This window comes from Panicum virgatum, chromosome 9K, assembly GCF_016808335.1.
Source record: "Panicum virgatum strain AP13 chromosome 9K, P.virgatum_v5, whole genome shotgun sequence".
NCBI lineage: Eukaryota > Viridiplantae > Streptophyta > Magnoliopsida > Poales > Poaceae > Panicum > Panicum virgatum.
In genome coordinates this window covers 6,103,469-6,126,907 of record NC_053144.1, presented here as the reverse complement: position 1 = coordinate 6,126,907, position 23,439 = coordinate 6,103,469, and the positions used below count along the sequence as shown (strand labels likewise).

At 44.3% G+C, this 23,439-nt stretch overlaps 2 protein-coding genes, 2 long non-coding RNA genes and 1 pseudogene across 5 annotated transcripts; 4 read left to right on the top strand and 1 right to left on the bottom strand.

Moving 5' to 3' along the window:
• Positions 1-2,105: 2,105 nt before the first annotated feature.
• Positions 2,106-7,549, top strand: LOC120649659 (annotated as a pseudogene). The gene is made up of 9 exons (XR_005665330.1): positions 2,106-2,596; positions 4,746-4,820; positions 4,897-4,998; positions 5,079-5,132; positions 5,231-5,323; positions 5,626-5,719; positions 6,289-6,393; positions 6,581-6,679; positions 6,801-7,549. The product of XR_005665330.1 is annotated as a serine/threonine-protein kinase SAPK8-like (transcript).
• Positions 7,550-11,946: 4,397 nt separating this feature from the next.
• LOC120649658 (dof zinc finger protein 4-like) lies at positions 11,947-13,617 on the bottom strand. The gene has a single exon (XM_039926516.1). The coding sequence runs from the start codon at positions 13,436-13,438 to the stop codon at positions 12,323-12,325; it is 1,116 nt and encodes a 371-aa protein (XP_039782450.1). The 5' UTR covers positions 13,439-13,617; the 3' UTR covers positions 11,947-12,322.
• Positions 13,618-15,668: 2,051 nt separating this feature from the next.
• On the top strand, positions 15,669-15,987 carry LOC120648489. The gene is made up of 3 exons (XR_005664964.1): positions 15,669-15,702; positions 15,789-15,842; positions 15,934-15,987. It is a non-coding gene; the product is annotated as an uncharacterized LOC120648489 (long non-coding RNA).
• A 1,182-nt stretch (positions 15,988-17,169) lies between these two features.
• LOC120649502 lies at positions 17,170-18,475 on the top strand. The gene is made up of 7 exons (XM_039926314.1): positions 17,170-17,347; positions 17,431-17,519; positions 17,608-17,721; positions 17,800-17,851; positions 17,937-18,011; positions 18,202-18,251; positions 18,455-18,475. Exons 1-7 carry the CDS (start codon positions 17,170-17,172, stop codon positions 18,473-18,475), a joined length of 579 nt encoding a protein of 192 aa, XP_039782248.1.
• A 167-nt stretch (positions 18,476-18,642) lies between these two features.
• Positions 18,643-19,267, top strand: LOC120648946. The gene is made up of 4 exons (XR_005665124.1): positions 18,643-18,708; positions 18,794-18,838; positions 18,926-19,021; positions 19,151-19,267. It is a non-coding gene; the product is annotated as an uncharacterized LOC120648946 (long non-coding RNA).
• The last annotated feature ends 4,172 nt before the right edge of the window (positions 19,268-23,439 follow it).

Here is a 23,439-nt window from a genome sequence, read left to right as displayed (position 1 = left end):
CCCCTGCTCCCTCTGTCGGCGCGCCAGCCACGACCCTTGCCTTCTCCGCGCTTGCCGGCCGCCATCTTCCTCCCCGCTCGCGCGCAGCCTCCCTTCTCGGCACCGGCGCCTCCCTCCCGTGCTCCCTGTGCCCCCATCCCCTGCTCGTGGGCGGCACGGACGGCGCGTGAGGAAAGGACGAGGGCGCGAACGGCGGCGGACCGGTGGCGCGGGCAGCAGCAGCTCCGCCCCGCCGGTCCCGAGAGGGAGGAGCAGGGGCGGCGCGCGGCTGGTCTGCCCCGCCACCCCCGTCGTCGTCCCCGGCCTCGCCCTGAGCCCCTATTCTGGCGTCGCGGCGCGTTCGCTCAGATCTGGCGTCGGGTGGAGAGCCGCCTCGAGCTCGACCTCGGCCACGGGGAGGAGGAGGGCGGCAGGGAAGGAGGAAGGAGGAAGGAGGAAGAAGAAGATGACATGTGGGGCCCGTGAGTCAGTGATAGGAGAGAGAGCCTTCAATGCAATATACGTATTCATATACACCTGCAGCTGGGCCCAAGTTGTCTCCATACGTATTCCGTGTCATTTTTGCGAGAAACGAAAAATTGTAATGGTATGTTTCAAAATAGACGAATAGTAATGGCGTTTCTCCAAACTTTGAAAATTGTAATGGTATGGATAAAAAAACCCTTAATTAAACCCTGCGCATGGCTCGCAAGGCGCTTTCAGCGAGCGAATATTCTTGCGGTGGCTTGCAGCATCGGCCGCGCGCGCCCGTCCTTTCCGCTGTGCGGATGAGGTGTCAGCTCGCCTGCTCGCCCGCCCGGCTGGCTGTGGCCGACGGCGATAAGCTAGTTAATTGAGCGCGTGAGTTAGTTGCCATTGGCCAGCCGTTGCTGGTGATAGGAATTAGGAGGAGGCATGATCGCCGCTCGATGTGGCCAGTGGATATTCGGTGCCGCGCTCTGATCTCCGGCCGTCTTTTGTTGTTGCTGGCCGCAGGGGCAGCTAGCGGCCAGAACCGAATTCGGCGGGCCTTTTTCTGGTGGTGCTAACTATAGTATGATGCAGATAACTGGTTCCAGGAAACAAAGAGACTGGGTCTTTCAAAGAGGGAGAACCCTGTCTTTCTCGCACTGTTCTCTGAATGTGTAAGCGGGGGATCTGGAAGCGTATATGTGAGCGTTAAAAATAGTGAAAGCTGCCGATTTTGCGAGTGGATTTGCACGCGATTTCTTGTGTTCCGTTTCTGCCATCTTTGGCATGAGATAGCTTATAGTAGTTTCATTTTTTTTAGTATGGATATAGATCATGATCAGTTGGAGCCTTGGAGGTAAAAAAAAAGCAAGATGAGAAATAGTGAAAGAACTGCGTATCTTCGGTTGTAAAGGAGACAGCGACTGAGGGTAGGTATCTGCTGATAAAAAAGGATTAAGGAAATATAAGGTGCAATTCCACTTCTAGGTTAGTGAGACGTGAGCATGGCCTAATCTCAATCATCTACCGCATCTCTTTTTTTTTTTTTGAAGTTAACTGCCAGATCATTCTACCGCATCTTATAGGTTTGCTTTTTGCCTTACCGGTGTGTGCAGTGAAATTCAAGCGCCGTTGCCAAATTTAAGTGGCGAGTCAAGTGGGCCGAACTGTACGTGGGAATGTGATATGGGCTGAGCTTTGTGAAAATAATCTCCTAGTACACTAAATTGGGCTGGGAAAGGCTTCGGCCCACACAGCACCAGCTTATAAAATGGAGAAAAAACGCTAGCATAACACCGGCCAACCGGCTTTCTTACCATAGGGTGTCTCAAAAACATGTGGGTCCCTGGTACTAAAATAGCAAACTGCTATTTGGCCCATGGTATGTTCTGAAAATTCTCTAGTCAGGCAAATTTCTCTTCCTAGCAAGGACCGCCTTAGGAAGGAAGCACATTTCTCCCTTTGTTACTATACGCACATATTTTCCCTCTCATTTTCACCGTACTGTATGTCTGTATTAGTGATTTTATGCATAGTTATTTAATGCTGTTGAACTTAAGGTAATTTTTAGCACTGCATAAAACAAACAAACAACTTATTTAGAGTTCTACAGATGGAAGCTCATCCCTGCGACCCTGCTTGACGATTTATGACACAGATCCTAAAAGATGACGACCAATAAAAAACCACTTCCAGCATCACTCATGGAGCCCGAGCCCCCGTCCCCCCGAACGGCAAGGCGAGAAAGCCTCTCTCTCTCCTGGTCGGCCAGTGACATCACCAACTCGTCGAGAGGGGGGAGAAAGAGAGGGAGCACGAGCTCGTTGCCGATTCGAGAAGAGAAGAGGAGTGAGAGAGGGAGAGGAGCGAGGGAGGGAAGGAGCAGGGAGCCTGCGCCCGGGGGCATCGGGTCAAGGAACCCGACAAACGCCTCCGTTGATCGCCGTCTCAGGCCATGGCAGCGCCGGCGCCGGATCGGGCGGCGCTGACGGTGGGGCCGGGCATGGACATGCCAATCATGCACGACAGCGACCGGTACGAGCTCGTGCGCGACATCGGCTCAGGCAACTTCGGCGTCGCCCGCCTCATGCGCGACCGCCGCACCAGTGAGCTCGTCGCCGTCAAGTACATCGAGCGCGGCGAGAAGGTATCGCGCTGATCCCGCTCTCCCTCCCCTATTGGACTCGATTCGGCGCAGATTGTGGTTAGTCACACATCTATTCGTCGCACCTTGGTTGGTTCCGTTGGTGCGTCTGCGCTCGGAAGGGGCTATCCAATTTGGGATTCTCACGATTAGTGGTGAATCCTTGGTCGTGCTCGTGCTATTCGTTTCGTGGGCTAGGGCCGCCGTATATTTTGTGCGAATTTGGGTTATTATTTGTTGCTTATGTGAATATTGGCTGCAACTTTTTGCCGTTTGTGCCATCTGATATGTCTGAGTATCCTTAAACTATTGTTTTGTTTATGTGTAGATTTTGTTCGGGTGTGCTGTAATGGGGCTAATTAAGCATTCGCCACTTAAATCACTAAACAAGCAAACTTATGCTGATTTAGTGCCAGCTTGATAGTTGAATTGGAACAGCAGTTTAATCACCCTGCTTGCCTAAGTGAACTTCATAACTTTGATGCTTCAGGCCAGGTGTGTGAGCTTGGGCTTATGGTTTAATCCTAACAATATCAGCAAGCACAAAGACAAAGATTTAGATTGTTTGATTCTTCGTTGAGTTTAAGGGATGTGGCTATCACCGCTACTTTTTTTTTTGTCTTCAAAATGGTATTTTGCACCTGTGCTGCCCAGGCGATCGAACACAGGTCACGAGCACCACACTCCCACGCCTCCACCTCTATGATGTCATAGGTAATGTAGGCCCAATATATCTAGTTGGATTTATTTTGTGTGAATTTAGTAAATATACGGTGTTTGGTATTGAATTAATACTATTGCTTAGCTAATCCTGAAAAATGTTTCCCCATTTTGCTGATGCATAAAAAGAAAGAAAGCAAAGACTTCCTTGTTTTGAAGTACCTCCTAGGCCCCTAAGGTCCAATCATTTTCTTTTCAGATAATGATTAAAACTAACACAGGTAACTGACTTGTTGGGACTACACTTCTCGTTGGCTGTGTCCATATATTGGATTTCGCTGTTACCGCTTGATGTTAGCCATTAGGCATGATCCATTGATCCTATCGACTTATCCATCTGGATCCAACATTTGTGGATACTGCATCTAGTTTTAATACGACCATGGTAATTGCGTATGATTTGGCCCAAGACATGTATACTCTAATCAGTAATGGTTGTGATGCTCCATAACTCTATACCATAGCTAAGTACTACTACTTGATGCATAGGAGTGCATGTCTTATCAGAAGAAGTGGAAAGATTATATGTCCATGGCCCAACAAAGTATATCATAGATTTCACAAAACCACATTATACTGGAAAAATTATGACAAAACCACACTTTAAGCGTTAATTTCATTTAACCACGCTTCCCTTTGCATAACACGAAAAATTATAAGCATTGCCATCATATACAGTGTTCCGGTTTCACAAATGACAAGCCTATCCTGTCTCTGATAGCTAATATTGAGGTAGTTGCTGACTTGTGACACTGTACAAGAGTTGACACATTTTGATTGCGTAGCAAGGTTGGGGACAGAGTGGAATCCTTTTGATACACCATGAAGTGGAGTGCATAAATAATCTCATCCCATTCAGCTCCACCCAGGCATTCAATTACATTGATGCGTGTAAGCTCTTTACTGAATAGCCACGTTTTATCCATGTATATATCTAACTGGAGGTAGTTGTGCATTTTTTTACCATTCCTTTACTCTTGTTGCTATCTGTTTCAGTACTTCTTGACAGAATAATAATCGATGTTTTTTTTAAAATTCTGAAACTACTTCTTGACAGAATAATAATCGATAATTTTTAAAAATTCTGAAACTAAGGATAGTTAAACAGATGCTTGTTAATTCCCTTTGCTTTTGGCTTCTACGCCTAAGAGACCAACATCAATTCATACTAAAGGTCCAATATTATTTATGATCCCTGTCAGTGTCCAGACTTTAGGCCTATTTTTATGGAATTTCCTCCTTCCCATTCATTTGGTGATTTGTTTTAAATAACTCCAATGTGCGTGGTTCATGCAAACACGTGTGTGTTCTTTAATCTTTCTCCTTTTGTGCATTTTCTTTTTCTTTCATGAATGCTAGGTAATCAGTTATCGCTGCACTCAATAGTCATATCCTTGGTCTTCTTATATATATATTTCATTATCATGTGCAGATAGATGAAAATGTCCAGCGCGAGATAATTAATCATAGATCATTGAAGCACCCTAATATTATTAGGTTTAAAGAGGTGAGTCAGGATTATGATGCTGTTTTCCCCTTTCATCGTTAAACATTTCTGAAATATATTTCTTATGTATGGCTAGGTTATTTTAACCCCGACACATCTTGCTATTGTCATGGAATATGCCTCTGGCGGTGAGCTTTTCGAGAGAATATGTAGGAATGTGCGATTCAGTGAAGATGAGGTTTGTGCCTGCCACTCGGTTCATCTTTCTTGATACATCTCTTTCTTGATCCTACCAAATGCATTTGTATGTGTTTTCAGGCTCGCTACTTCTTCCAGCAGCTTATCTCAGGAGTAAGCTACTGCCATTCAATGGTATAAGTTATTATAATGACATATCTTCCATCCTATTGTTACAGTTTACTCATCCATGCATTAAGCTGAGTTGTGTTTTTTCCATCCTTATTTTCAAGCAAGTATGTCACCGTGATCTGAAGCTGGAGAACACACTGCTAGATGGGAGTGATGCTCCTCGCTTGAAGATATGTGACTTTGGTTATTCCAAGGTTGTTCTCTATGACTCTATGTAAACTTAATCTTATTATGTCAGATTAATCTTATTTTAGATAATATTCCTGGGTTATGCTACCTTTGTTTAATGATTTGCAACCCTTTCTGAAATATTGGGTGGGTGTGAGGGTGAGCGTGCGTGGGCGTGCTTGTCTGCGTCTGCATGCAGGCATGGGCACGTGTGTATATGTTTGTTGTTTGGCTTGATGAATAAACAGTCATAGAATGATGAACATGCTCCTATGGTTTTGGTTTTTCTTTTTAATGAACAATGTCATGCATTCTCCATTTTCTGCAGTCATCTGTTCTTCATTCGCAACCAAAGTCAGACTGTTGGAACACCTGCTTATATTGCACCTGAAGTTCTACTGAAAAAAGAATATGATGGCAAGGTACTTCTTCTATCACTTTTCTAATATATCTCGAGAGATGTGTTTTTGGGAGTTGGGTATACCTTCATGACAGTGCATTGAAGTTCCATAAACATGCAGTACTGATGGCATTATTGTTGTTGATGTTCTTGTTGTGTATGTGTGCTGTGCGCCCGTGCTTAGTGGTCAGAAGCTTTCACTTATGATTTGTCATTAGTAGTGGTAACTGCCCAGTTAGAGCTTCTTTGGTTTGAAGGGGATTGGACCCCCCTGAACCCCCTTGTGGAGGGGATTAACCGAACAAGCCCTTAGGCGGTTCCATCCTATATGAGGGAAGAGATTGATGATGTATGGTCATGTGGAGTGATCCTTTAAGCTATGGTTGTTGGTGCTCTGTGTGTGCGTGCGTGCTGCGCCCGGGGGCATGTGCGTGTGTTGTTGTTGTTGTTGATGATGATGATGATGATGTGTGTGAAGTGTGCCAGTCAGAAAACTTTCACTTATGATTTGTCATTAGTAGCGTAACTGTATGGTTACCTCCTATATGAGGGAAGCTTCTCCTCGCTGATGGATTTGTTTATGACAAACAGATTGCTGATGTATGGTCATGTGGAGTGACCCTTTACGTTATGGTTGTTGGTGCATATCCTTTCGAAGACCCAGAAGAGCCTAAGAACTTCCGTAAGACAATTCAGGTAATCTTAATTTGCTTTTCACGCTTTAGCTACATTTTTTTTCTGTATATACAAGTTGAGTGCGCACAAGTGTGCGCCTGTCTAAATGTCTAAACTAGGTCGGCTACTACCTTGTTTCTATATGTTTCACCTTACGTGCTCTCCCATTTTAGCTAACAAATAAGCTGATAGTGGCATCTTGTTGCAGCGTATCTTGAATGTTCAGTATGCGATTCCAGATAACGTGAACATATCTCTAGAGTGCAGGCATCTAATTTCCAGGATTTTTGTTGGTGACCCTGCCATGGTAAGTCCTTGTTTGCTGTTGTAATAACCAGGCTTTGATCCTTGCTATCATAGGTTCAGAAATCAGAAGATATTTTGCTATGTGGTTTTCTTGACATTTCTTGTTATATAAAAATATGCAGCGGATAACAATCCCTGAAATACGGAACCATAGTTGGTTCCTGAAGAACCTTCCTGCTGATCTGATGGATGATGATAGTATGAGCAATCAATACGAGGAGCCTGATCAGCCAATGCAGACTATGGATCAGATCATGCAGATTTTAACAGAGGCTACCATACCACCTGCTTGTTCTCGCAGTATAAATATCCTAGCTGATGGACTAGACATGGATGACGACATGGATGACCTTGAATCCGACTCCGATCTTGATGTGGACAGCAGCGGTGAGATTGTGTATGCAATGTGAGTCGCATCTCAGATAACCATCTTACCAGCCCACCAAAGAATCGATCAGGCATGGGATGTATCTCAGATAACCATCTTACCAGTCCACCAAAGAATCAATCAGGCATGGGATGCCCTGATGTTGTATACTCTGGCAAAGAACTAGCATCCTTTTGTGAAAAATCGTCCTGTAGTTTTCCAGTTTCCTGCAGATGGCATCGCAATCCTGTTGTGTCTTATGTGGAACACAGATGTTGTAGCCAAACTGGGGTTACATCCCTCGGAAAACTAGCTTTCTCTTGCTTGTGTACTGAGGTTTGGATACTCTCAAACTTCGACTTGTGTGTTAGTGTTATATATGTACAAGTAGATTTACTCCTGTTGATCTGTAAACTTCGGTCTCTGCTGTTATTTTTACTACCTAGTGTGTATCCCGGATTTCTGCATTTTAAAAGTTTGTGCTTGGGGCATCCAAATTCATCACTGGATCGTGGATTTCCCGGTTTCCGCATTTCAATTTTTGTGGTTGGTGCACGTTCACATTTGCGTGTTAGGGCCTTAGAGCATCTTCAAAACACTCTTTATATCTTCTCTTTGTGTGTGATAACATGTAGCTATGTGCAATCTGGGCCTAAGAAAAATCGTTGTCGAAGTGTGATCAGGACCTTTTTCACGTTACTGATGGTCAAAACTAAAATTTTGAACTCGGTATTCAATATAAATATTAACATCAACATACTTGATGATCAAACCATAGCACAGCTAATACCGTGCCTCCAGCTCAGGTGGGCATAATTAACCGAGAACCAAATCGAAATAATCGAAACCGAAAAATTGGTTTCATATTCAGTTCCAAAAAACACGGAACCAAAATAACCAAAAAAGTTCAGCTCCTACTCACGGTTAACTGAATTAACCTAAAGAATTGAATTATATATAAACCTTGCATTTTGTAAGAGTATCATTAGTTTATATGTGATGTATTATATTTCAATTGCTATGTATTTCTTTAACTATATCGTTATTGCTCCCTCCTCAATTATTATTCTCTAAAATAGAGAAAGTATTGTCTAAATTTGCTAGAGAAGATGTATATTTTTCTTGTTATCTTAGCTTCTGGTAAAAAATTCGATTAGTCCTACAACCTTTCTTTCAGAATGGCAAAGAGGAAGCCCATGTATTTGGACGGCGCGAGCCGCCAGCACAGACAGCTTAGTACCGCGCCGCGACTGTTTCGATTTCAGCGGAGAGTTGGCGCTACAGACAATTGTTCTCTTCTCAGGGCCTGAGGCCCGAACAAAATGAAGAAGCGAAGCGAGTTCCAACAACCGCGCCGAACCGGGGAAAAAAAAAGGTTGCAAACAAGGAAGCGCTAAAATAAAAAGGACCCAAGACCGACAGCAAACTGGCAAAGGATTGGGCGGGGAGACAGCACAAACAACGGTTACCGAGAGACAGGATAAAGCCTAGCGGTTCCGGCGCTATTCCAGAAAAGAAATGGGCAGGCTTGTCGATCGACGCAGAGCCCGGCATCGAGACGGGGAATATTGCTACATGCGTGCTCCGGCTTCCGAGGACGCCACCACCACGCCGCTGCTCCGGCATATGGTAGCTCGCTCGCTTCCGGCTTGGCCTCCTGCTCCGTCTCCTCTTCAGGCTAACGCTGTGCTCTCTGCGCCTGGTACCGCCGGGTACGTAGCGATATCAGCGATGGATGGAGCCATGGAGGACACGGATGCGTGCATGCTGCGTGGGAGGCAGCGACAGAACAAAAGGAAGCGATTCTCTCTCTCTCTCTTGCTTCCACCAACCCCAGGGCCGGCACCACGCTGGGATGATAAGGCTGAGCAGTCAGTAGCGAGCAGCAGCAGCGAGCTGGTCGAGTCGGTCGCCATCGGCCATCGCTATGGGCTATGGCTGCCCCTGCCGGCGAGCCCTGCCATTGGTTGCGCACTGTAGTGGAGAATCGAATCCCACCTGCACGCAGCACGCTGCCGTTTTAGCTACTAGTAGGCCACACACGCCGTGCACAGCGTGCAAGGACATACACCTTCCTAGCTACTAGGGCGGGAGGCAGTCTCCATGTCCCTGGCGGCATCGCATCGCATGGCCCCCTGGCCACAGGCACAGGCACAGCACTCTCTCTCCGTACGTACAAGCACTGGTCTGAATGCGTGTATCTGCCAGCTTTGGCGTGGCATGCATGGCCAGTTCAGACAGTCCCTCAGGCCTCAGCTGGCCTCCGCTTTTTTTGAGTCAATTCCCTGTATGCCATTGAAGAATTGAGGTCATCCCTTATGTGCCATTAGAAATTAACCCATCTCTTGTATGCCATCGTTTATAATTTTTCATCCCCTACATGCCATTGCCGTTAAGTTTCCTAACAGAGCCGTTGGATCTCGCGAGACGCTCTCCCCCTGCTCCCGTCCCTGCCCCGGCGACAGCTCCGTGCGCGCCTCCCTCCCCGGCCGGTCACCCTCCGCTCGCACCGGCCGAGGCGAGCAGGGCCGAGCGCGCGCGGCGGCCGCGGCCCTTGCTCCCCGTCCTTGCCCCGGCGGCCGCTCCGTGCGCGCGGGCGGCCGGCCGTCCCTGCCCCTGCCCCCCGGCGGCGGAGCCTCCCTGGTGGAGCTCGCGGCGGAGCTCCGTGCGCCCGTCCTTGCCCCGGCCATGGCGCGGCGGTGGATGCCCATCCCGTCCCCATCGCATTCCTCCCTCCTCCTCCTCTCTCTCTCACGAAGGCCATGCCGCGGCGGTGGAGGCCCGCCCGCGCGGCGGCGGCCATGGCGCGGCAGTGCCCCGCCAGCAGGATTCGCGCGCGGCGGCCATGGCGGAGGAGTCGAGGCGGCGGCGGGCCTCCCTCCCCGGCCGGCCACCCTCCGCTCGCACCGGCTGCGGCGAGCAGGGCCGAGCGCGCGCGGCGGCCGCGGCCCTTGCTCCCCGTCCCTGCCCCGGCGGCCGCTCCGTGCGCGCGGGCGGCCGGCCGTCCCTGCCCCTGCCCCCCGGCGGCGGAGCCTCCCTGGTAGAGCTCGCGGCGGAGCTCTGTGCGCCCGTCCTTGGCCCGGCCATGGCGCGGCGGTGGATGCCCATCTCGTCCCCATCGCATTCCTCCCTCCTCCTCCTCCTCTCTCTCTCACGGAGGCCATGCCGCGGCGGTGGAGGCCATGGCGCGGCAGTGCCCCGCCAGCAGGATTCGCGCGCGGCGGCCATGGCGGAGGAGTCGAGGCGGCGGCGGGGCTCCCTCCCCGGCCGGCCACCCTCCGCTCGCGCCGGCCGCGGCGAGCAGGGCCGGGCGCGCGTGGCGGCCGCGGCCCTTGCTCCCTCCGCTTGCGCCGGCCGCGGCGAGCAGGGCCGGGCGCGCGGGGCGGCCGCGGCCCTTGCTCCCTCCGCTTGCGCCGGCCGCGGCGTGCAGGGCCGGGCGCGCGTCGCTCAGCAACGGCGGGGCGGAGTAGCTCGGCAACAGCGGCGCGGAGCGGCATCGGGAACGGCGGGCCGGAGCGGCTCGACAGCGGCGCGCGCGGTAGGGCTCGAGCGGCTGCGCAGCGCTGCGGTGGTAGAGCACTGCACTGCGGCGTGCGTCATCGGTCTGTTAGGAAACTTAACGGCAATGGCATGTAGGGGATGAAAAATTATAAACGATGGCATACAAGGGATGAGTTAATTTCCAATGGCACATAAGGGATCACCTCAATTTTTCAATGGCATGCAGGGAATTGACTCGCTTTTTTCCCCCTCCGGCCCTCCCTCTGGGCACTTGACTGCGCCAACGTTCCGATATGGCTGCTCTGAATCTCTGTCGCCTGACGGTCTGAGCCGACTGCGTTCTTGCCTCAAAGTGAAGACAAACCGGCTCCCTCGCTGCCTGCACGTCGTGCTTAAAGGAGATAAGGAGATGATGGAGCAGGCAAGGCGAGCTTCAGGCGGGTACAGTTTCTGAGATCGGTTCTGTTCAGAAACAAGTTTGAACGAGCAGATTTTGGGCATGCAGGGTCCCGTTTAGGTGCCCATGATGATGGCCCAATCGGATTGTACTATCAAGACGGGTTTAATTAGTCTATTGCTTTTAAGTTTTAACCTTTCGGAAAAAAAAAGTCTAATGCTCTCATCACAATGTCACTAACTAGTTGCTGTTTTTTGCTAGTTACCGAGATCACTATGGCAGTTTCATGATTACCCATTTTGAGATGCATGCATGGCAGCATGGATACACAACAAATCCTTGTTGGCAGGGTCGGTTTAAATCCTGCCAGGGCGCATTATGTATATATTGCTGATGCTAGATGGTAAGATGAAGTGTTAATAACTGGCTGTCGTCGACTCGTCGTATCTTATCGTGCGTTGGGCATCATATCAGCACTGCTCGCTAGCTAGCTTGTTTGGCAGGCGATCACAAGAACGAAGAGCTAGTCATCTACTAGATGTGGTAACAGAACTAACTAAAAGAACAAATGAAGCGACGGCTAGGAAGGAGATGTACGTGGGAGATCTAAAATTTAGTGGATCTGCTACATATTTCTGCCGAACAGGATCGGCACGTTGGCAACAGCCAACTAATTAAAGGATAGTCACCACAAAAAAAGCCGGCTAAAATTGTTCGGGACACCAACAGAGTTGCTGCTTTTGCAGCAAAACCTACAGCTGCATGCATTCAACGACTCTGTAGTACTTGCGTTTCCGTGAGAAACCAAAGTGAAAGTACTGATACGTACTGACCAGTGAGCACTGGCTACATGTACTATCTTGCAGGAAATGTAGTTTTGAGACCATTCATAATACATAAATTAAGCTTTTTTTAGCTAATACATGCATATACTTACTGCAATAAGTTTACCAAGCTAGATGATCTGCAACACCTTTATTTGAAGGTACACACAAATCCATCATCTATGCATATTAGTCAATGAACATGCCGTTGAGAGTTGAGACTAATATGATCAATCCATGATCGGCCCTCATGCAAAACACCAAATACAAAGTTATGCATCACCCCTACTACACTACAGCAGATTGAGAAGGAACAAAGATAACTCTGATTAACAGTAAGCAATTACTCCCGTTCTCCCACTGATCAACAAAAACAACAGTAACTAAACACCCTGGATTAACTTCCCCCCGAGTGGATTTGCTTCTCACTCAAAACACAGTCAAACCGCACGACAAAGCTACACTGAAGGCTGAACTGATGATCCAGCTACTGATCACGTTCTACTAGTGTGCCATGAAGAAACAGCTGCGCCCTCCGTACGTCGGGTCCGGCTCTCATGGGAACGCGCCGTTGGGGGTGGGCAAGTCCGGCCACGCCACGGACATCGCCGCCGGGCCGGCCCAGTACTGCATCTCCGGCGCGAGCAGGGAGACCGGCGGGAGGTCTAGGCCGACTGTGGCGCTGCTCAGCGCAGCCGAGACGCCCGACGACGCGGCCGGCGGGAGCGAGGTCGCCGCGGTCGTGCAGGGGAGGGACGTGGCGCCGGGGCCGTCGTACTCGTGCGGGCGTCCGGCGGCGCTGCTCACCACCGCGTGCAGCTGGTCGCTGTAGTAGCTCGCCGCGGGCGACGACGACGGCGGGGGCAGCTTTAGCCCGAGGCTTGACAGCACGTCGTGCTGCCCCAGCGGCCCCATGCCGATCTGGGAGTCCATGAGCGGCGGTGTTGGGATGGGACGCGGCCCGGCCGGCGGCCACAGCGACGCCGGCGCGCCACCGGCATTGCCACCACCGCCCGGCATGACGTGGAGGGGCAGGTGGGGCATGGTGTCGAGGCCGAGGAGCCTGTGCATGTTGCCGCCGCCGTGGCCGCCCTGCACGCCCCTGGCGCTGTTCAGCAGCGCCATGAGCTGCGCGGCGGCCGCCTGCTGCGACGACGCCCAGGGCGCGGGGCCGGAGCCCATGCCCAAGCCGACGCCGAGGCCCAGCGACGGCGCTCCACCCATGGACTTGCAGGAGACCGCCGGCTTCGCGACTGGCGTCGGCATGGGGCGCGGCTTGCGGCAGCCGCCGCCGATGGGGACGTTGCGGAGCGCGCCGCCCTTGGTCCAGTACCGGCGGCACGTCTTGCAGAAGTGGCGCGGCTGGGTGAGGTTGTAGTTGTTGTAGTAGCAGAACTTGGTGTTGGACGAGTTGCACCGGGGGCACCGCAGCGGCGCCTGCTCCGCCCCTTGCCCCTGCTGCTGCTGCGCCTGCCCTTGCCCCTGCGGCGAAGACGTCGCCGATGTCGACCGCTGCTGCTGCGCCGACGAGCGCGACGACGTCGACGAGGAGGACGTGGGCGACGGCTTGGAGACGATGGGGTGAAGCAACAGGGGCAGATTTGTCGGGTTCGCATCGTTCATACTCTTCAGCTGGTCCATGGCTGCCCCTCCGAGCAGTTCTTGGATCATGGTGATGGATGGCGAAAACTCAATATCTCAAAAAGGCTTCTTGAAGCAGAAGCAGAAGGGGATGGGTTCTTTCTTGGAGATGGCAAAGACGGTGGGGTGTGGTTGCTTTCAGGTTCTTGCTTTGTGGTATGAATCAGAGGAGAGGATGGGGGTGGGTGGGGTAGTGGTACTGGGGTGTGGCGGTTTATAAAGAGGTTGGAGCTTGGGGGAGGAGGAGAAGGATCGTCCTGCCATGGATTGGATTGGATTGGATTGAGCTAGGGTTAGCTGCTTTGTCCCTGTGCCTTGGCTTTGTCTCTGTTCAGAAACTAAGCTTTGTCTTGATGTGTAATTACCTTGGACGCTTTGTTGGCTGCATGTGGGTAGAACCAGGGTTTTAGGAATGTAAGAAGGTGGGGACCACCAGCAGTACCTTGGAATGATGAATGGTGGTAGGGTTTCGCTCCACAGTTTGGAACACTGCCATGTTCTAGTTCCAACTGACCAAGTTGTCTCCGTTTAGTGTCTCTTTTTGGTACCCATATGCAGGTGATCATTGTTCACCTTTACCAAATTATCTAGCCTAGACCCTAATTTTACAAATGGTTTTTACACCCATGTACAGAATATTACTAATTTTGAGAACAAACGCTGCATAATTTTTTGGGCACTTTTTCAAAAGAAGTACGTACATCTTACCCTTTCCTAAAATTCCTAAGCTATTTGTCACTCGAGTGATTCTGATTGATCTCTCACTCGATTTTAGCTGCCGTTCGATTTGATTCCCCGTCCATCTCCTCCCTTCGTTCTGTCTAGACGCCATCCCGCTTCGGTTACCTCTGCCATGTGGACCTGAGTTGTCAGATTGTTTTTAATTTTTTTCGTAACCGCGCCTCTTTTTCCGGTTCCCTTCCCGTTGCTTCCTTTAAATTATACATTTAATTTTCCTTTTTTCAGTTCCCCCTGCTACTTTCGCCCGGAGAGGCGATTCCCCTTGCGCTCGAGCTAAGCACAGGTGATTCTTCAGGTATCGGTGAGTTCTAGGTGAGTTTTCGCTCTCGTCGTCTCTATCTGGATGCCGATCCATCCTCTCGTTGTCTGATTTGCTCTCGTTGTCTGATTTTCCATCCATTCTGATTTGCGTCTGGCTTATGAGGTTTGTTTGAGTCGATTTCATGGCGCTGCCGCTCGCCGGCGGCGCTGCCGCTACCCCACTGCTGGATTGGATGTCTGGAGGAGCCCTGGGGGCGCCCACTAGTGCTTTTGGTCACTAGGGGGTAGGGGTTGGAGGAAACACGGGGTGCGACGCCCAGGCTAGCGGGGAGGGTTGCTCGCTCTCTCCCTTACATATGAGCTTCATTTTCCCCCTTTAGTTACTTTGTGATTAGCTTGATTTGATGTATGTGGATCTCGTGTCTGTGATTGTTTTGCCGTTGTTCATCCTGCTTTATTCTGCTCTTCTTCTTAGATCCACCCCCCATTTTGCTATTGCTGCGGATAACGGCATTCTATTTGTGCTGTTGCTTATTACACTCATTTTTTCACCAGAGTTTTTAGGTCAGTTAGATCTGAATTTCTAGATATCTCCTCTTACTAATTTGTGTTTATGCTTCGTTGGTGTGCTTGATTTTGCTAGGTTTTTTTATTTGTCACTGCAACCGTAACAGTAGGAATATCGTCTTCGTTATGTCGCCTGCATAGAGTACTTCTGTTTAATTTGGTTATAAATGTTGTTCATTTTGTATCTGAAATTACTTATTTTATTGTTTTCATTTTTGGTCTGATGAAACCATCGCCTCAGCAATTATGTTGTAAATTGGAGTCCCCAAATCAATATCAGTGTGTGCTAAAAACTATTTTTCACATCATTCACTTTGTAGTGTCCTGTATTTACTCTGTGTTATTAGGCAGGCTTTTGGTAACTGTTGTTTTGTCCATTTGTCACATCAAAGTCGCTTTGTTTATGTTTGCTCTTTTTATTTCTTTTCAAATGGTTCGGAAGAGGTCCAATGCTTGTATCAATATCGATAGTTCTCAAGATTGTGATTTATTGTGATTCCGTCGAGTCTGAAGATATCTTTGATTCAGAAGATGAAAACCAAAGTGATGCTTCTCATGGGATTGATGTAAGCTTTTTTGCTATCATTTTTTTTGCAGAAATATTATTATGTATTATAATTTATGTAATAGTAAGATGGGGATTTTGATGTTATTTTACGTAGCATTCTTATGATGGTGATCACGAAAGGCTTAAACGAGCTGCTTATAAGGAAGTTCTTAAGGATGTGAGTACATGTTATTTTTTTATATTCTTTATGTTCGTACTATTTTAATTTAGCACTTTACAATTTTTCCTTTTATTTCTGTTCAGTTTGCAGAGATCAAAATTTTAAAAAGGAAGCTGGCATTGTCTCTTAGTCGTGAGGTTATTTTCTTTTTTCTTTGCTTCAATTCTGTTTGAGTGTTTATTTTTCTTGCTCATCATAGAATAATTTTTTATTTTTCCTTTTGCTTAGGAGACTAATTCTAATTCTGTCAAGCTCAGCAAAGATGCTTTCACAAGATTTTCTATGTCTACTTTCTCATCAGTTGTTGAGTCATTAACCCCTGAGAATAGGAAGGTTATTGAAGACTTTGGTTTTGGCAGTCTACTTCATTTTGATAGGTGTTTTGTACCAAACAAATTTGTGAAGTGGGTAGCTAGACACGTCAACCACAGATCTGCTGATATTGTTTTCAATGGCAAAGTCATCTCTCTCACCAAAGAATCAGTCCATTTGGTTCTTGGTTTGCCATTGTCCGACAAGTGTTTTCCTTCAGATCCATCTCTTGGGAAATCAATTCTCTTGTCTAAGTTTGCGAAACAGAAAATCCCACCTGTCTCATTCTTCTCTAAAAAGATCATTGATCATGAAGTGTTGTCAGATGAAGAGGTTTTCATGTGTTTTATTTTGGTGGCACTACATAGTTTTCTGTGTTCAAACTCATCAGTGACCCCTAGCCATAAGTACTTTGGAATTTTCGAAGACATTGGCAATGCTAAGGATCTGGATTGGTGTGGTTTTGTTCTAGATTGGTTGCTTGATGGTATCAAAAGCTTCAACAAGGGTAAACATTCTGATGGAGGAACTCTCCCTGTCTGCCTTTATTATTGGGCTGTAAGTATCTTTTATCCATAGGCCCCTTATTTTTTTCACGCATTTGTTGTTTTGCTTTCTCTATTTTTTTAGTTAAAGTGTTTTCTTCTTTTTTCTTTTTAGGTTTTGTACTTGGATCATGTTGATTTTGGTGCCCGTCACTTCCCTATGTCTATTCCTCATATCAGTGTTTGGAAAGGCTCAATGATTACAGATAATGCTGAGTTTGATTCGAAATCTCCTGGTTGTTATGGGTATCATCCGCTTCTTGACATTTCTCGTACATGTTTTTCTAAGGTATCACCTTTCTTTCTAGTCTCACTTATTTTCACAATTTGTTGTTATATTTTTTTTAATATTTCTATTTGTATACTTTCCAATATAATTTTTTTATAGGATCTTAGGTTCATTGCCAATCCTACCCCCCTTTCATTTGGTGATGATTTCAAACGGAAGCTTGACGCAGTTTCTGGCTGTACCCTTCCTGAAAATTTGAAGATCGATATCTGCAATCTCATTCAAAATTATTGTTTCAATTCTGGTGTCTCCATTAATTTGGATGTCCATTCTGTTAATGCCCTTCCCGATAGTCTGAAAAGTTGTTTTTGTAAACTGATGACTCATGCTTACTCCATTGATACCCGATCACAACAGTTGGTTTTATATCTTATGAAGCTTATTGCTGATTCTGTTGCCACTGATGATGATAATAATGATGAGTACAGTTCTCAAGATGTTAATGCTGCTTCCCAACATCAGAACTCTCCTAATGATGTTACTGTTAAAGATGCAGGTAATTTTCTTTCTTTACCTTTTTTATTTCTCATTTTCCTTGTTTTTCTTTATGTTTTGTTAATTATTTTTTATTTTATATAGATGTCTCTGATCATGTCTTCTGCTCCCAACACCAACCCTTCAATGAATATGATAACTCCTTTTCAGCTGCAATTACTAGTGATGGTCAGGTTAGTTATCTAGTTTCCCTTTTTGTGTTCTATTTTATTCATATTTAGTTAATCTTAATCTTTTGCTTTCTCTTTATTTTTCTATCAGATCAAATCCTCTCCTTCTGTTTCCGGTGATACTACTGTTCGTGATTTGAAAAAACCAGCTACTTTACCCACTCCTAATTTGTCTCGTGCAAATATCAACACTCAGAAAGCCAATGTAATCTTCTTTTCACTACTCTTTGCATTCAATTTTTAATTTTTATAAAAACCTTATTATGGTTGTTCTTTTTTTCAGCTTGATGTTCCATCTGTTGTTGCTAGAGTCATGGAGAAGTTGACTAGAAACAGTTAGTTAACTTTGATTTAGTTATATTTTAATGTTTAGTATTTATGTTATTTTCAGTTAATTTTCATTCCATCTTCATATGTTAGATTCATGCACTCCTCCATCTGCCCATAAAACTACCCCAAGATTTGTCCCACAACAATCTGGCTATCCTCCTACCCGTAAGTTTCTTTTCTTCTCCTTTTTTTCTAAGACAGTGTTTTCTCTACCCCCAAGATTTGTGTCTATTATTTTTTCAGCATCATATTGTTTTAATCATGTAGTTGAGTTATTCCTAGAGCAGCTTATATTTTTGTTCACTCTATATTTCCTTTACTCATATTTATTTCACATATAGTTCTTTTTTTTCAGATACAGTTGAATTTATCTATTTTTACAGTGTTATTGCTCCTGTCATTTTGGTACTTTTTAATAGTAATTACCACTCAGACTACCCTTTTTTTTGCCAATGAGTCAATTTGATTAATAGCTATATGTTCATGTTAGCTTTCATCCCATCATCGGCACGATATTTGAAGCTTCTGTTCATATTTTTTATATACCACCTGTACATCTAATTGTTCTATTCATTTTGATTTTTCTTGTCTTTTTATGTATTTTGTAGATCGTGTATATCGGTCTTTAAGCCAAAAATATGAATCCACACCTCCTCCTCAACCAAGACAGTCCCCTCAAATGAAACCACTTGTTGAATCATCAAATTCTGATCGTTCTAAATGTTTGAAGAAGTCAGATAATTCTGAAGTCGATGGTGATTCTTCTAGTGATGTTATCATGATTGACATTGAAAATAGATATGCTCCCGATTCGATTTCTCCTTCCCCAGTTCCTGGAATGCGTAGATTTTCAATTCGTCAGGTATGAGCTTCTTTTTAATTCAAATTATTTGTTTTTTCTTAATTTTTTTAACTCCCCTTTTGTAATGTTTCCATTTTTTCTGTAGAAATTTCCTGGGAAAGAGAATATTTGTCCTGCTTCCTCCCAAAGAGTATGCTATTTTCTTGGTTTCCTTCTTCAATTGTTATTATAAATATATTATTTCTTTTTAACTATCATTTTTTTAATCATGTTTCAGACTCCTATTGTAATGTAAACCTTGGATTTCACTCCTCATTCATCTTCAAGTAAAAAGTTTAGTTGTTTGAAAGAAAAGAAAGAATCTTCTTCTAAAGTATGTTCTTTTCTTTTCTTGGGTTCCTGCAATATATATTTGTATCATGTAATTGTTGTTGTATTGACTTTCTAATTATTTGTTTCTCAAAATTAAGTGTTTTATTTTTATCTTTTTTTTGTTCTTCAGCCCTGCCCAGATGTCGAAATCATTGATGAAAGAAGTTTATCTGATACTGTTATTCATATGACTAGAAGATCTGATGAGATATATAATTCCATCCTTCTGAAATCTGGAAACAATGCAAATACTTCTGCAGGCAGTGGTTCTTCTACTGATCATTTGAATCATCAGCTTTCTATGCCCTCCCAGCCTTACAGGATTTCTGATTCAACAACTGGTGGCAAATTGCCTATTCATGGTCCAAGGAGGTTTGCCAAACCAGCTTCAATCTTCAATGCTGATTTTGTCACTTCTTCAAATAAATTTGTTGTCACTAAGTCTGAGGTTGAGAATTATAATATCATTTGCAAATTGGCTTCATCTTAGTTCCAATGGTTAGTAGTCAACTTCTTTTTTCTTTTGTTCAGTTTTTTGTTTGCTGCTACCTCTGAATTTAACATGATTTTCAATTTCTTAGTGAGGATGCTGTTAATATGTTCAGAGTAAGATGCACGTTTTGGTCTCTTGGTGATTCATTGAAGCCCGGAGATTTGGTCAAGTCATTTGTTGTTTCTGCTTTCTGCTTCAGTTTGTTTCACAAGCCCAATGGTCATCCTGACATATCAAAGAGGCATTACTTCTTCTCAAACATTGCTGTAAGTTATCAAAAATTTCAAGCATTTTCTCTTTTCCATTTTATTAATTATTTTCTTTTGATTCAATATTCCTTTTTTCAAATTTTTTGTTAGGATAACTTGTTAAAGGACTATAATGAAGCAGATCAACAAATCTTGTATCGTGCCTTTACTAAATCTTCCAAAGCTAGACCTCTTCATCACTCAAACATGGTTCGTATTTTTATATACTTTAGTTAATTTTGAATTTAATTTGTTCTATATTCATTTTTTTATTAATTTTCTATCATTTTGTTTATGAATTTGGTCTACTTTTCAGCTGTTCTTTCCAACACGCTTTCAAGGCCATTGGTTTGTAATCATAGTCAATATAAAGGACAGAAAGTATGTCATTCTTGATTCATTCTACAAACAAAATGATGAATTCCAAGAAATTGTTCGTGACAGATTGGTTAGTATTCTTTGTTGCTATTATCCTTTTTATTTTCTCTCGATATCACTTATGATTTTCACATATACCTTTTAATGATATTTCTTTCTTTCTTTTTACACAGAGATCCTCCTTTGAGCATCATTGGGACAAGTACATGCAAGTTAACATGGGTTTTGGTGAATATGAATTTGTATACCCTGTTGTCCCCGAACAACCTCTTGATAACAAGTTAGTTACTATTTTTATTTTTTCTATTATATTCGTGTGTCATACTATCTCACAAGCATTTGCAGCCTTTTTTCTCTTTTTTTTAAATGACAGTCAATTTGATTATAAATTATAGTGTATATAGTGGTGTAATTTATGTTCATCTTGGGTGTAACTTTTATTAGATATGTATATTGAACTTCACTTCGTTTTATTTTATTTTTGCACCACAGCACTGATTCCGGGATCTACACAATGATGTTCATTGAACACTGGACCTCACCAAGATCTGCACTACGTTGTCTATTCACTCAAAAGGACATCCCTAATATAAGGATCAAGATTGCCAATGATTTAGTTTTCCAACCAAAAAATTCTGGAATGAAGCATCGTGTTACTCATTACAAAAAGGTTGTTTGCCCCCTCTCTCTAATTTTTTTTTGTCTTTTTCTTTGTCTTTTTATACTCCCTGTTTTAATTTTGTTTTTAATGCCATCTTTTTTTTTTGCAGGACCTTTGAAATGACAGCACAGTCCATCGAGTAGTAATATCATATATAAGCTAGTACAAGCATAGTTCATTTCAAAGTACTGTCTTTTACTTTTTTTGCAAGCCTGCAGTGCTGAGTTTTACAACTATTTTTGTAATAGGGTAGATGAATCTTGATGCAACAACACTATCTCCTGTCTATGATCTCTATATTACTTGAACTTGCTCTGCTTCATGCCTTCTTTCTCCTTCCCTTTCCATTTCCTTTTTTTTGTCAAGATCTTTCAGTTTCCTATTGAAGCGCCCTACGCATCTTCATTTTGCCTTTTGCAACTGGACCTACAAAACACTATTAGTTTTAGTATATTTCATATAATAGTTTTATTTGACTATATTTTTTTTGTTCACACAGGTAGCTTACTTGATGTTTGTTGTTGGGTTTTTTTCTTTTTTGCTGCTGCCTTTGCCATTTTAGCCCTTTCCTGTTCCACCAGTGGTTTTAACCTTGTTGAGTTTTTTGGTCTCCCCTTTTGCTATATTCTATTTGGTTCCTGAAGAATAACTATCTCTGTTGTGTTTGAATTTGTTCTTTCTTCACCTTGATGTACTTCTGATTCTCTAGTTATCATCGATGTTGTTCGTCTTTCTTTATCTTGCATCAAGAAGTCCAAATGTTTGTTCAATCTATCAAATTCTTCATCCAGGTATTGCATCCCTTCTTCTATTTTTGCTCCTTTTGATGTCAATATTGCAGCTTTTCTTGACAGCATGTTGAACCTTAGCAATTCATGTGTACTATTCCCATCACTATCTTCCTGAATATGATATTTCCTTTCTTTTTTCCTCCAGTGATCTATAAAATATTTGTCTGGTATTTTGTTAATTTCCTCTTCTACTATCACTTTTAGGATGTGAGCACATAGGATTCCATCCTTGTTGAATTTTCCGCAGATGCAACTGAAATCTTCACAACCCTCTGTAAGGTCAGTAAGTACTATATATTTCCTTATCCTCTCTCTCTTTTTGATCTGATTTGCTTTATACCACACTTCAAAGCATCTCCCCTTTTCAGTTTCCTTGTACTTGTACAATTCTGTTTGCTTAAGTTGATTTGAAAATTTGATATATATGTTCCTGTTATACAAATCCATAGTTTGCTGTTCTATAGTGTATCTATACAACATCTCCTTTGGTGTTTTCTGCTTATTGAAATTGTCCTCAATTTCTTCCTTATTCTTTATTGTATCCACAATTCTTTGGTATTCCCTCAGGAAACTGACTATGCTGTATGTAGGTCCCACGTTATCCTTGAACCGAGCATTTGTCCCTTCACTTCTTCCAGTACTCTGAATGAATGGGAAGAAATCATTCTTGAAGTACACTGGTATGAACCGTTTTCTTGTTTCCCACATCTTATTAAAATATTTGTTATTCTCCAGTTTGTATTCTGCAATCATTTCCTGCCATAACATCTCAAATTCATCCTCTGTAACTGAGAAGTTAACTGTATCCTCAAATTTCTCTGGCAGTCCTTTATTGATTGCAAAGCATCTCAGATTTTTGTTGTAGCACTTTGACTTGATATGGAAAAAGCAATTTCTATGCTTTGAGTTTGGAAAAACCTTTTCTATCGCTGACTTCATCGCTTTGTCTTGATCAGTTATGATTGATTTTGGATGCTTGCCTCCCATTGATTCAACAAATGTTTCAAAAACCCACTTGAATGTTTCTGCTGTCTCATCAGATAGAAAGGCGCAACGAAGCAAACATGTATGTGCATGTCCAGTTATTCCAACAAACGGTGCAAAAGGAAGATTATATCTATTAGTCATATAAGTTGTGTCAAAACTAACACAATCCCCATATTCTGCAGACCATTTTAATGATATTCCTTCTCTCCAGAAAATATTTTTCACTTTCATGTTATTGTCCACTTGAAATCTGAAGTAGAATGTTGGATCTTGTATTTTCCTCTTCCTGAAATATTCCATTGCCTGAGTCATATCATTGCCTGTCACTTCTCTATTTATTTTTGTTCGCACATTATGTACATCTTTTGTTTTGTATGGGAGAGCTGTCAATCCTCCTCTTAGGTATGAGAGTATAGCTATCATTTTTCTTGTTGGAATATTGTTATCATTTAAAGTCCTTATTATTCATTTCTCCATGTCAGTCATATACTTCTTCCCACTGAATAATTGGTTTCTGTCTTTAGGACTTAGCTCATGGTTGTGCTCTAAATCTAGCCTGATTACTTTCCATATTCCAGATATTTCTTTCACCACCATCACACACTTGCAGTCAGTTCTGATTTGCACATTTGTCTTCCGTTTAGCTTTGTCATCATTACTTGCCTCACATAGCAATGTTTCATCTGCCACCTCTGTCTGCACTTCTTTTTTTGTTTGCTTCCCATATCTATGACATTTCATTTCTTGTTTATAAATTTCGTTGTTGTTCTTCTTAGCAGATGTTCTAGAAACATGTGAAACCACAACTTCAAACCCCGCAAGGAATCCATAGAATGAGAAAAAATGGTGAGCTGCATTCCT

What these genes read in the sequence shown, in the direction of transcription:
- LOC120649658 (XM_039926516.1), bottom strand. Translation starts at nt 13,438, where the DNA reads ATGATCCAAGAACTGCTCGGAGGGGCAGCCATGGACCAGCTGAAGAGT.
- LOC120649502 (XM_039926314.1), top strand. Translation starts at nt 17,170, where the DNA reads ATGACTCATGCTTACTCCATTGATACCCGATCACAACAGTTGGTTTTA. An exon ending in TCAACACTCAGAAAGCCAAT is followed by an intron (nt 17,722 to 17,799) that starts GTAATCTTCTTT and finishes TCTTTTTTTCAG; the next exon opens with CTTGATGTTCCATCTGTTGT. An exon ending in GGAGAAGTTGACTAGAAACA is followed by an intron (nt 17,852 to 17,936) that starts GTTAGTTAACTT and finishes TTCATATGTTAG; the next exon opens with ATTCATGCACTCCTCCATCT.